Below are 11,600 nucleotides of genomic sequence, written 5' to 3'. Positions count from 1 at the left end.
GCCAACATTCTGGTGTTACACACCCTGGTGGAATGGCAAGAGGTGTCAAGCACCTTTAATCCCAGCATGTGGGAGGCAGAAGCAGGTAGCTCTCTGAGTTTGATGCCAGCCTTGTCTACAAAGTGAGTCCCAGGCTAGCCAGAGGCTACACAGTGAGACCCTGTTTCAGAAAACAGAGAGGGGCCCAGGATGACAGTGGTTTCCAAATGAAAGCCCAATTTTCTTCTCTTCCCTCACGAATGCTTAGCTCCTCACTAGGAGATGGAGGCTGTGGACAATCCCTGGGCCTCCTGTGGAGCTCCAAGCTCTTCAACTCTGCCTCCTTACCAGTCAGCTTCTCCTCCCCAGTCTGCCAAAAGAGAATTTATTCCTCTCTGCTTCATTTATTCCCAAATCCTGTGGGTTGGGACATCATTACCCCCAGATCTGACACTAGCAGCCCAGGCTCTGGGCCAGAGAAGCTAGGTACTGGCCATTGGTCTAGGACCACTGTTCATAATGATGGGAGTTGATCCAATAGTAATTCCAATAAAGCCCAATAGTCTTACAGTGTCTAGATTGACTAAGGTGGCCACAGGGACAGTTAGAGGCTGGGGCACGCCCTGACTGTCAGTCTATGATAGGAGGTCCTATAACGGCAGCCTTCCTTCATAGGATCTACTTCAGCAAGCGCAACCAGTCAGGTTGCTTAATCTGTGAGACAGGATTTGGGGTCGTGTCCAGAGTTCCTGACATGCCTCAGTTTACTGGACTGTCCACAAAGCGACTCCTGCCCTAGGCACGCGTGACAGGCCTGGAGATAAGTACCACCAAGGATACTGATTTCACAGCCTCAAGGAGCAGGCAGGCCCCACCGGCCCCTTCCCCGCAGCGGCTGCCGCGCGAATACCGCGAGAGTTCGCCCCCTCCCCCCCCCCGCAGTAAAACTGTCAAAGGTGGGAGGGGCGGGAGCGCGCATGTGCGCAGCACGGCGCGCAGTGTGCGCCGCCCGGACCCCGCGCCCCGCGCCCCGCGCCCCGGCCCGGCCCCGGCTCCGGCTCCGGCCTGGCCCGGCCGCACTCGTTGGGCGCTACAGGTAAGCGCCGGCCTTGCTCGCCCTACCGCGGCCCCGGCGCCATCCCGCGCCCCGCACCAGCTGTGTGCCCAGCCTGCCTCCCCGCCGCGCCCGGACCCGCGCCGCGCCCCGCTCCCCGCGCCGGCGCTGTCCTCCCGCCTCCTCCTTCTCCAGAAAAAGTCGCCATTTTGGTTCACTGCCTTCGCCCCCCCGCGGTCGGCGCTTCCGGGCCAGGCTGCAGCCCGTGTCCGGCCTCAGGTGACAGGTGGGTGGCCACGGGCCTTCAGGTGCTCCTCTTGGCAGCGCTCGCCACACCAGGCGAGTAGCCTGAGTCCGCGGCGGCGCCCTCTTCCCTGGAGGCTACAAGCGAGATCCTGGGGACCCCAGGTCGTGGAGGGATTTTCCTCCTACTCTGGCGACCGTGCTTTACCCCTAACTCTGATCTCTGCCCAGGCACTGGAAAGGGTGTAGCAGGCCCTTTACGCGTGGCCTCTAATGTTATCAGGATTCTGGATGACTCGTTTCCTTCTGAAGCTACAAAGCGAGGACACCCAGAGAACTTTGGTTGATTTAAGACCCTCCCTCCCCTAGGCCCAGGTTGGGGTGTTGCCCTTGGCAGTGGACAGTGACTGTCCTGACCTCTAACCTGAGTGCTCCTGGATAGAGCAGCCCCTACACATCCCCTCTGATTGGAGTTGATCAAAAACTGTCAAGCTCACCGGCTTGAACCTTGCTCTTTGGTACCGCCCCCTTCTGTGGTTTTGGGCGCCTCTGAGAGGCCTCTACATGGCTGTGCTCAGAGCCCCCCTCAGTTTTCAGGGTATGAGATGTCCCAAGCAGAACAGGTCCCTGGAGCCCTCACCCCCCGCCCCCAGTATGCTCTGTGGCTTCAGCCTGGCAGGCTCTGGAGCTTGGGCCAGTATTGGCCATAACTTGTTTAGCTGAAGTGGGTTCCTAGGCAAGGGACCAAGAAGTTGAGAATAGCAAAAATGGTGGCCTGCCAGCCTGTGGTGGCCCAGGGACTGAACCAGTGCTTCCATCTGAGTGGAGGACCCTGGCTACCCAGAAGGCTGAGAAGACAGGCAGGTAGGATGGCTCAGCAAGCATGGGGACCAAAATGGAGTTCCAGGGGGTCTTAACTTTGCCCACAAGAGATGGATGCATGTGGTGAGGAAGTGGACCTTCAACACCCACATTGACTTTCTTCTGTGTCCATACAGAGGTCGTCAAGGGTGCCCATCTGGGTAAGTTAGTATCACATGATATCTGGATGGGCAGGGGCCAGGGACCTGAGGAGAAGGTGTCCCTGAGGCATTATGGTATGGCTGCCTTTGAGCCAGCAACCATTACTGTCGTTAATTGTCCCCCAAGAGGGATATTGTCAATCTCCTTCCTATTGCATAGGCCTTTTCTGAACACAGGCTCCACCTAATCCTTTGCACACTGTGGTACTATGTGTCTAGATGAGGGTGAGGTGAGTGTGTCAAATGTAGCAAGAGTTTCAACTCTTTCCACACTGTTCATGCCTTCTGGGTTATTTGGAGAGACCTTGTCTGTGCAAACCCCCTTCCCTGAGTTAGAAGTCCCCATTACTTTTTGATGTGATAGATAAAGGAGGCCAGGGCTAGAGAGGCCTATTGTGGGCCTCTAGGATAGCCCCAGTGAAAGTCCTGGGTTGGGCCCATTCAGTTCATAGATCTGTGCACTTGCTCTATAGAGATGACTGAATCCTTCTGTGTTGGAGGAGGCCGCCGGCTTCAAGGGTCCAGCAAAAGTGGATCTGGAAAGGGTGGCAGCCGGAAGGAGGTCCAGCTTCCCATGTTGCAGGACCCACCAAAGCTGGGTGAGGAGCTAGATTAGAAATCAATTCTAGAAGATACAGATAGCCAGTAGTAGAGTAGGCTACTTTTTTGGGTATCCTGAGGACCTTCATGGGGTGGAGATTATTAGACAGCCTGAGGCTTAGGCTTTTGTCTTAGGTTACCTATAGCCTGGGCCTTGGTATGGGTAAAGCAAGACTTGGTCTGGGCTTGCTGCCCCTTGGGGGTTGGTGATGTTATGCAGCCACTGAGCCTTGCTGTCTCCTGTGCTGCAGGTATGCCAGTGGTCCACAGTGGACATACAGTCCCTAGCCAGGCCTCACTCTGCTTTGACCCCGGAAACACTGCCAGTGACAGGACAGAAGGGAAGAAAAAAGGGAGGCCGAAAGCTGAGAACCAAGCTCTCCGAGATATTCCTGTGAGCTCCCTTGGGGGGATGAGGAGCTCATACTGTTCAGCCCGTGAAGGCCACAGCCCTTCCCTTCCCTGCCCTCTACACATCCTGTGCCAGCTTGTTTCAGCATGTGGCCTAGGGCCCTCACATCTGTTATAAGGTCCCAGTGGGTTATGTTGGTAGTCCACAGCATAGGTCTGCAGCGTGGCTTGAATTCGTGCTCTGCTCTTGAGATTAAAGGGTTTGGTTTCGGGGAGCTTTGAGTCTGGGTAGCTGCAGGTCAGCAGCTTGGCCTTTTTCTCTGTCCAGCTCTCCCTGATGAACCAGTGGAAAGATGAATTCAAGGCACACTCAAGGGTGAAGTGTCCAAACTCAGGGTGCTGGCTAGAGTTCCCCAGCATCTACGGGCTCAAATACCACTATCAGCGGTGCCAAGGGGTAAGGGGCTGCGGGTCGGGGAAGAGGAGGCCTGGGAGTGCATCTGGGCAGAGGCCCCCGGGGCCCCATCCCACACCTACCCTCCCTGCCCAGGGTGCTATCTCAGATAGGCTGGCCTTCCCTTGCCCCTTCTGCGAGGCCGCATTCACCTCCAAGACCCAGCTGGAGAAGCACCGGATTTGGAATCACATGGACCATCCCCTGCCTGCCCCTAAGCCTGGCCCAGTCAGCCGACCGGTCACCATCCACCGGCCTGTTGGGGTCAGCAAGCCCATCGGAGTGAGCAAACCTGTTACTGTTGGCAAACCAGTGGGCGTCAGCAAACCCATTGGCATCAGTAAGCCAGTCACAGTCAGCAGGCCTATGCCAGTCACCAAGCCTGTCACAGTCAGTAGGCCCATGCCAGTCTCTAGGCCTGTGCCAGTCACCAAGCCCATCCCAATCACCAAACCTGTGCCACTCACCAAACACATGCCGGTCACCAAGCTTGTGACAGTTACAAAACCTGTGCCACTCACCAAGCCAGTACCAGTCAGCAGGCCCATTGTGGTCAGCAAGCCAGTGCCGGTCAGCAGGCCCATTGCCATCAGCAGACACACACCACCCTGCAAAATGGTATTGCTGACCAAATCTGAGAACAAAACACCTCGTGCTACAGGCAAGAACAGCAATAAGAAAAGGTACAGGAAGTCATTTGGGGTGGTAAGTTGTCAGATGTGCCTGGGGGGTGAGAGGGCCACTGGGTTCACCTGGACCTTACCTTACCTGCCACTTGCAGGGCTGCAGACAGTTTGGACACCTGTCCCATCCTGCCCAAGCAGACAAGGCCAGAGAATGGAGAGTATGGCCCATCCACCATGGGTCAGAGTGTGACTTTCCAGCTGGGAACAGATCCCAGCAACAGCTCCCTACTGCCAGGAAGCAGGCCTTTAATGGGTAAAGAGTCACTTCAGCCTGCAGACCCAACATCCCAGCCAGAGGAGGACCCCGAGCGCACAAAGCACAGTAAGATAAGAGCACTGGGAGATTGGCCATGGTGGGCTCTGGCCTTTAAATGGTTATGTGACCAGAATCTTGGCACTCATTTTCTCTCCCCTGAGTCAGGAAGGAAACAGAAAACACCCAAGAAATTCACAGGGGAGCAGCCATCTATCTCAGGGACCTTTGGGCTCAAAGGTAAGACCCCAGCTAGTTGGAGACCTCTGGGACTAAGTATGTCAGTATTTAGCCCATACGTCTTATCCACATTATCCTTATCCTCAGGCCTGGCCAAAGCTGAGGACAAGGCCCGAGTTCATCGCTCCAAGAAACAAGAAGGATCAGGCTCTGAGGAAGTGCGGAAGAAGGTGCTGGCCACCCCTGTCACGGTCAGCAAGGAGGCACCAGCTCCTGTGGCCCACCCAGCCCCAGGTGGGGGCTGCCTGGCAGGACCCAGGACAGGTCTCCATGGTGGGCTGGATCCTGTAGCAAAGGCATGGGGGCTGCCCCTGGAGTCCAGGGCATTCAGGAGCCCCATAAGCCTGAGGCCTGGCCCTGCCTCACAGGTGGCCCTGAGGAGCAGTGGCAGCGAGCCATCCATGAACGGGGGGAGGCTGTCTGCCCCACCTGCAATGTGGTTACCCGGAAGACCCTCGTGGGGCTCAAAAAACACATGGAAGTATGTCATAAGGTAAGCCTCCTGCCCCCACCCCTACCCCCCAAGGTACTGGGAGGGAAGATCCCCTGACTTTGATGGGTTTCTCATAGTTAGGCCATGTCTACAGTTGCAGGAAGCACTCAAATGCCAGCACTGCCGGAAACAGTTCAAGTCCAAGGCTGGTCTCAATTACCACACCATGGCTGAACACAGTGCCAAGGTATGCTGCCTGACCCCCAGCTCCCTCTCTAGCCCTGACTGCTGACCTCTCATTCCACTACTGCTCCTCTATGCTTGGTTTTGGATCTGTGGCCCTAAACTCCTGACTGGCATCAGGTCTGAGGCTTGCTCTGTCTTCAGCCCACTGATGCTGAGGCCTCTGAAGGGGGAGAACAGGAGGAGCGAGAGAGGCTTCGAAAGGTGCTGAAGCAGATGGGACGCCTACGTTGCCCCCAGGAGGTCTGTGTTGAGACATGTGGGGGAGTTCAGGACTTGGGCTGGATGATTGCTGACCTGGTCTCTGACCTGGATCCCCAGGGCTGCGGAGCCGCCTTCTCCAGCCTCATGGGTTATCAGTATCACCAGCGGCGCTGTGGGAAGCCAGCATGTGAGGTAGACAGTCCCTCCTTCCCCTGTACCCACTGTGGCAAGACTTACCGATCCAAGGCTGGCCATGACTATCATGTGCGTTCAGAGCATACAGCCCCGGTGAGTGGCCTATAATCTACCATGTCCTTCCTCTAATGGCCTGTGTTGTGTCCTGCATGTATTTGTGAGTTCATGTGCTCCCTGATAGGTGTAATCCCTGCCTTTAGTGATCCTAAGTCTTGTGTGTCCCAAGAGGAAGGATGGGAGCCTGGTGCACTGGTGTCTTGTTTTTCTTGTGTCTATATCTCCCACCACTTGCATGCATCTTGGGTCCCCCAATACCTGCAGAGACCACAAATGGCCTAGAACTCATGCCAACTCTAACTCCTAGTCTCTGGATGTCTTCCTTCTCCGTGGCTTATACTGGCCTCTGTGTGTCCTTGCTACCTAGCCCCCTGAGGAGCCCACAGACAAAATCCCTGAGGCTGAGGACCTGCTTGGAGTAGAGCGGACCCCAAGTGGTCGCATCCGTCGCACATCGGCCCAGGTTGCCGTGTTCCATCTACAGGAGATTGCAGAGGATGAGCTGGCCCGTGACTGGACCAAACGGCGCATGAAGGATGACCTTGTGCCTGAGACTGCACGGGTGAGTGGCCCACCTAAGGGATGGGCAAGATCTTGGCCCTTGGTCATTCCCTAATTGCTCCCCCGACTTCTTGGTCTCTGACCAGGACAGGCCTCATTTGATTCCCCTGTGGCAGCCATGTTCTTGTGATCTTGGCCATCTACTAACCCCATCTGTGAAGGGGTAATGAGCCTGCTGCAGAAGCACATGCATTGTGTCAAAGCAGCATGTGCCTCAGCCTGAAGTTTACCTGGTGCTGTGCCCGGCTTTGCAGCTCAACTACACTCGGCCAGGCCTCCCTACACTTAACCCTCAGCTGCTGGAGGCATGGAAGAATGAAGTCAAGGAGAAAGGCCATGTGAACTGTCCCAATGATGTAAGCTGGGACTGGCATATAGTGGGAGTGGGGTGTTGGGGCTCTAGGATAGAAGGCTTGGGTTTGGCCATTCAGGTAACAGTAGAGGTTAAGACAGTGAGTGTCCTATTGGGAAGTAACCATCTTTAATGTAGCCAGCCTATCTTTGACCCTGAGTTCCTATAGATACCATATCAACAAAGGGACTTCAACCTGGGGACCTGTCTACCCACTCTGCCCAAATCCAGGCCTCTGGGGACCTGCCCTCAGAGAAGCCCCAGAGTGCTCTGGGGTTGAGGGTGGGGTGCCCCTTGTATGGGGTTGTGGGAGGGCTTCCTCCACAGCTGTCTCCTGCCTGCAGTGCTGTGAAGCCATCTACTCCAGTGTGTCCGGCCTCAAGGCCCATCTTGCCAGCTGCAGCAAGGTCAGTTCTGGGATTATCCCCATGGCTAGGTGGGGCACTGGGCACTCCCAGCTCTCTCTTGCCAAGGGTTTACCTGTATAGGTGTAAGACCCCTACCCTGTCCACTGCATATAATCTCACAGACTAGTAGGTACTCAACAGGTGGCCCAGAATCCTTCTCTGTTCCCTACACTAGTCGTTTGGTTCCAAATCATACCCTGGAGTCTCCTTATCTTATGTAATATAAGTGTTCATCCTGACCTGAGCAGAGGGCGCACTTGGCTTGAGATGAGGACATTCATCAAAAGACTATGACCTATCCCTACAGCACCTGCCTCATCCTACCCTTCTCTTATTTCCTACTCCTATAGCAGGGATGGCTTAATAATTCTATTGCAGGGTAGTGTTTCAGTCCCTAAACCCACCATTGACACACATCCTAGAAGACAGTGCAGCTTCTTTCTGGCTGACCCCAGCCCTAACCTTTTAGCAGCAGGATAAGGGCTTGGACCAGATGTGGGTGCTTTGAATCTTCCGAAGGTTGGGTACTGGACCACTGTGCATTGCAGGGGGACCACCTGGTTGGGAAGTACCGCTGCCTGCTATGTCCCAAAGAGTTCAGCTCTGAGAGCGGTGTCAAGTATCACATCCTTAAGACCCATGCAGAGGTATGAAAGTTATCTTCTGGGCTTACAGACCTGGAGACTGGCCTTAGGGATGGGTGGTGGAGAACAGGTGGTTCAGATGGTGTACACTGAAAAATCTGGTGTTATCTTCTCAAAATACAGTTCATATCTCCTGAAGTGTCAAGAGCATGGGGTGATGCATCTTGAAGAAAAAAGAATAGTCTGGGGTTCCCCAGCTTGGTACCCAGCCACTGAGTGGAGCCTACCGAGGCAGGGGAAACCCTGACTTCAGCCACTTCCTAGCAGTTGCATGCCCGACCAAAAAATAGTTTAGGTGGGTTGGAAAAATGTGTCAGTGGTTAAGAGTACTTCCTGCTCTTCCAGAGGATCTGAGTTTGTTTCCCAACAACCATGTCAAGAGGCTCACAACTGTCCATAGCTCCGGCTCCCTGGCCTTGGCCTCCATAGGCACCTGCACTCACATGCACATACCCACCTGCAGACACACACACCAAAAAAAAACAATAAAAGTTAAAAAAAAAATTTAACGAAAAAGTTATGTCTGTAGCTTTGGATCAAGGTCCCCAGTCTTGATTGCAAGTTTTCTCTCCCTAGAATTGGTTCCGGACCTCAGCTGACCCACCTCCCAAACACAAGAGCCAGAACTCCTTGATGCCTAGGAAAGAGAAGAAGAAAAGTCTGTCAGGAGGAAAGAAGCGGGGCCGTAAGCCCAAGGAACGGTCCTCTGAGGAGCCAGCATCTAAGCTGCCACCTAACAGGGATGACTGGCCCCCAGGAGGCAGAGACAAGGGGGCCCGAGGCTCTACTGGGAAGAAGGCTGGAACTGGGAAGGCACCTGAAAAGTGAGCCTAGTGGGCAGGGCCTAGCCACCATGCCCAACTTTGTCCAGATTAGGGGAGCCAGTTTCAGACCTGTCCTCCACCTCCACACACACACACCCATCTGTCCAGAGGGTTGGCAAACCACTCTGATCTCCCTGAAAGTGGTCCTTCCCCTGTTTAGGCTGCCTCACGTGGCTAGGTGGGGCTCCCCAGGAGTGCCAGGGGCAGCAGCAAAAGTGCAATAGGCTGGGGCCCCAGCCATCCCTACAAGGACATTCTTGGACCTGGCAAAATCTAGAGCTTTGGTGCCATGGGGCATGAAGTGTGCTTGAACAGCCAAATGGCCCCTATCTCCACCTCCCTCTGGCCCAGTAGGGTCCTCACTCTGACTCCCTCAAGGCTCAGACATTCCTGGTGACCCATAATCGTGGGCTGATGAGGCACCTGAGCAGCCTGGCTGCCATCACTTAGGCCTCACCTCCACCCAACACTGGATCTCCAGTAACTCCCAGCTACCTCCCAGGACAGACCCTGTCTAGCTACTGCCATGCTGCCCTGACAGCCACCCACCCATCTGTCCTCTTGCATCCACTTATGACCCCCTTGCTTCTGTTTTCTACCTCTCTGGGCCTACTCCCCTCCTCTGTCATTTCTGCTGTGTTTCAGGCCTCACCCTACTGACAGGTGTGGTCATGGTCGAATATGTAGCCTTTCAGGCAAGGAAAGAATTCTGTGTGTTCTACCTTCAGGGAGGCCCAGACCCATAGCTACCAACCTGAGAGCAAAGGACTAGAATGTTCCACCTCCAGCCTTTAGTTTCTGATCTTGTTGGCACCCTGAGGCATGCCTCCCTGGGGCCACAGCCATGTGAAGCAGAGGCTGGCCAGAAGGAGCCTCTAGCCCAGGAGTAGCGCCTATGAGAGACTGCTTATGTCTACCATGCTAGGTGGGCCCATAAGCCAAGTTCCGTGGAAGCTCTCTTTTTTTCCCCCTGCTTTAACTGCTCTCAGTATCTAGTGGCAGTCAGTCATTGATACAGAAACTAAGGGATAGTGAAAGATGGGGTCTCAGCCAGTGTAGTGGCTCTAGGCTGGGTCCCACCCCTTTAGGGGCCCTGAGGATAACAGGGTCTGCAGGTTGTGCAAGGCCTGGAAGAGAGATCTGGCCTCCTTCCTGGTTCTACTTTCTAACCCTACCCACCACTCTGTGAGCCATACCGGAAGAAGGCTGGAGGGGAAGAGAACAGGCTTTTTCCAGTGTGGGTAGGGGTGGACTTGAGTCCTCTGCTTCTGATCCTGGACGATGTGAATTTTGATATTTGCCTGTGTGTGTCTCCTGGATGTTGTTGATGGCAGTCTTGTTGCTGTGACAAGTAGCAACCTTTTTTAAAATTCTGGGTTTTTTTTTTTGTTTTTCTTTTTTATACAAAACTCAACAATTTTATGTTTTGGTGCTAAGGGTTACCTGGTGCCGAAGGTAGAGCTGGGCTGTAGTACTGACTGGCACCTGCCCCCTAACCTCAGGGGGAGGAGTTCCAAGGAGATTTGGGATGGAGTCTTTTATACACTCCTATCTAGGAAGGCTCTGACTCTAGGCAACCCTGGCTTGATATGCTGGGGGTATTGAATGGACTCTTCAATTCCTACACACCTTTGACATGATCAGAGGGTGGCCACAGAGGTGGGTAAAATCCAGTGTCAAAGGTCAAAGGGTAGGCTGGGGGTTTTGTTTGGTGGTGTGCAATTGCAGAAGGGAATGGGGCCCAAGTGCACTTTCACAACACCTCTGTGGGGTGTGACCATCCACCTCAGCCTCTCAGGTACTTGGCACTTGTAGGAAGAAGTAGGACCTGGGTTTTGCTGGGGGTTGAGTTTCCAGGACATGCCTCAAAACCTTGATATGGGACTTGGGGTTCTGGTCACTTGATGTTTAGCACTTTAACTCCTTTGTCTTTGAGGTGGGTGTGGGGGCAGCTATTAAAGGCGGCAGTTGGATAGGTACCAGCTGGTGGTGGCTGGTAAGGGGTTTTGGCAAGCTAGTCTGTAAAACTCTCTTCTAAGGTAGTAAGGCCCTCCCTGGGCAGGGTTCATCAGTCTGCCCACCTTCCTACTCTGGCCCAAGGGTGACCACCAGCCTACACAGACCCTCAGAGGGACCATCATTGGCAGATCTCCAGGAGGTGGTGGGCTTGGACTTAGAGGCCCAAACAAACCCTGGGTCCTTGGCAAAATGCAAAAGTCAGGGTCTCTACAGATCTACCTCTGGCTCAGCGCTTGCCCTGCCCTAAAAAACAGAAAAGTGCCAAGGGCAGACATTTCATGCAGAACCAGGGTGCACTTTATGTTCCTGCACAGGCAGATATTGGTGCCTCCTGGGGGCTTTGGGGCCTTCCTGTCCCTATAGTGGTTCTGAGGGGAGAGTCATTCCTGCGTTCCCCTGTTGGGTAGAACCCAGGCCCTTTGCCCTGGAGGCCTGGTTTCCCAGGTCACCCCTCATACCTGACTGCAGCGCCTCCTAAACTTTGGGTTCCTTGGTTTGGTTTTAATACAGTTCTCATTACACAAGTGCATTTCTGGCTATCACTTGTAACCATAGATATACATGCATATATATTCTATCTACAAAGTGTTTTATTTGCAAGATGTTTTTGAGGTGAGCTTGGGTCCTGCCCGCCTTGTGTTCATCTGTCCCCATCCTCATACCCTGGCCCAGAGTGGTGCGGTGGTGGGCCGTCAATTGTATGTATTAAAATTACTGTATCAAATAAATGTTTATTGATTTTTTTTTTTCCAAGGGCTTTTGTGCGGCTGAGTTTGTGT

At 54.2% G+C, this 11,600-nt stretch overlaps 1 protein-coding gene across 8 annotated transcripts; it reads left to right on the top strand.

Moving 5' to 3' along the window:
* Positions 1-979: 979 nt before the first annotated feature.
* Positions 980-11,574, top strand: Znf512b (zinc finger protein 512B). 8 transcript variants are annotated; one of them, XM_052726657.1, is made up of 17 exons: positions 1,099-1,319; positions 2,772-2,897; positions 3,150-3,292; positions 3,578-3,706; positions 3,800-4,386; positions 4,485-4,711; positions 4,811-4,882; positions 4,970-5,116; positions 5,251-5,375; positions 5,470-5,562; positions 5,703-5,801; positions 5,880-6,050; positions 6,382-6,576; positions 6,830-6,931; positions 7,272-7,334; positions 7,883-7,981; positions 8,555-11,574. In XM_052726657.1, exons 2-17 carry the CDS (start codon positions 2,774-2,776, stop codon positions 8,804-8,806), a joined length of 2,628 nt encoding a protein of 875 aa, XP_052582617.1. In that variant the 5' UTR covers positions 1,099-1,319; positions 2,772-2,773; the 3' UTR covers positions 8,807-11,574. The 8 variants fall into 8 exon arrangements, with proteins under 8 accessions (XP_052582614.1, XP_052582613.1, XP_052582621.1 ...); XM_052726656.1 differs by having other exon boundaries at positions 4,970-5,146; XM_052726654.1 differs by lacking the exon at positions 1,099-1,319 and adding an exon at positions 980-1,075 and having other exon boundaries at positions 3,578-4,386; positions 4,970-5,146.
* The last annotated feature ends 26 nt before the right edge of the window (positions 11,575-11,600 follow it).

Source organism: Peromyscus californicus, unplaced genomic scaffold, assembly GCF_007827085.1.
Source record: "Peromyscus californicus insignis strain IS unplaced genomic scaffold, ASM782708v3 Scaffold_7__1_contigs__length_154581171, whole genome shotgun sequence".
Taxonomy (NCBI): domain Eukaryota; kingdom Metazoa; phylum Chordata; class Mammalia; order Rodentia; family Cricetidae; genus Peromyscus; species Peromyscus californicus.
This window is presented reverse-complemented; position numbering and strand designations above follow the sequence as displayed.

Excerpts from the sequence above, each read along its gene's own strand:
- Znf512b (XM_052726654.1), top strand. The coding sequence starts at position 2,774 with ATGACTGAATCCTTCTGTGTTGGAGGAGGCCGCCGGCTTCAAGGGTCC. Across the intron at positions 5,147-5,250 it reads CCTGGCAGGACCCAGGACAG|GTGGCCCTGAGGAGCAGTGG; the intron begins GTCTCCATGGTG and ends CCTGCCTCACAG. Across the intron at positions 5,563-5,702 it reads TGGCTGAACACAGTGCCAAG|CCCACTGATGCTGAGGCCTC; the intron begins GTATGCTGCCTG and ends CTCTGTCTTCAG.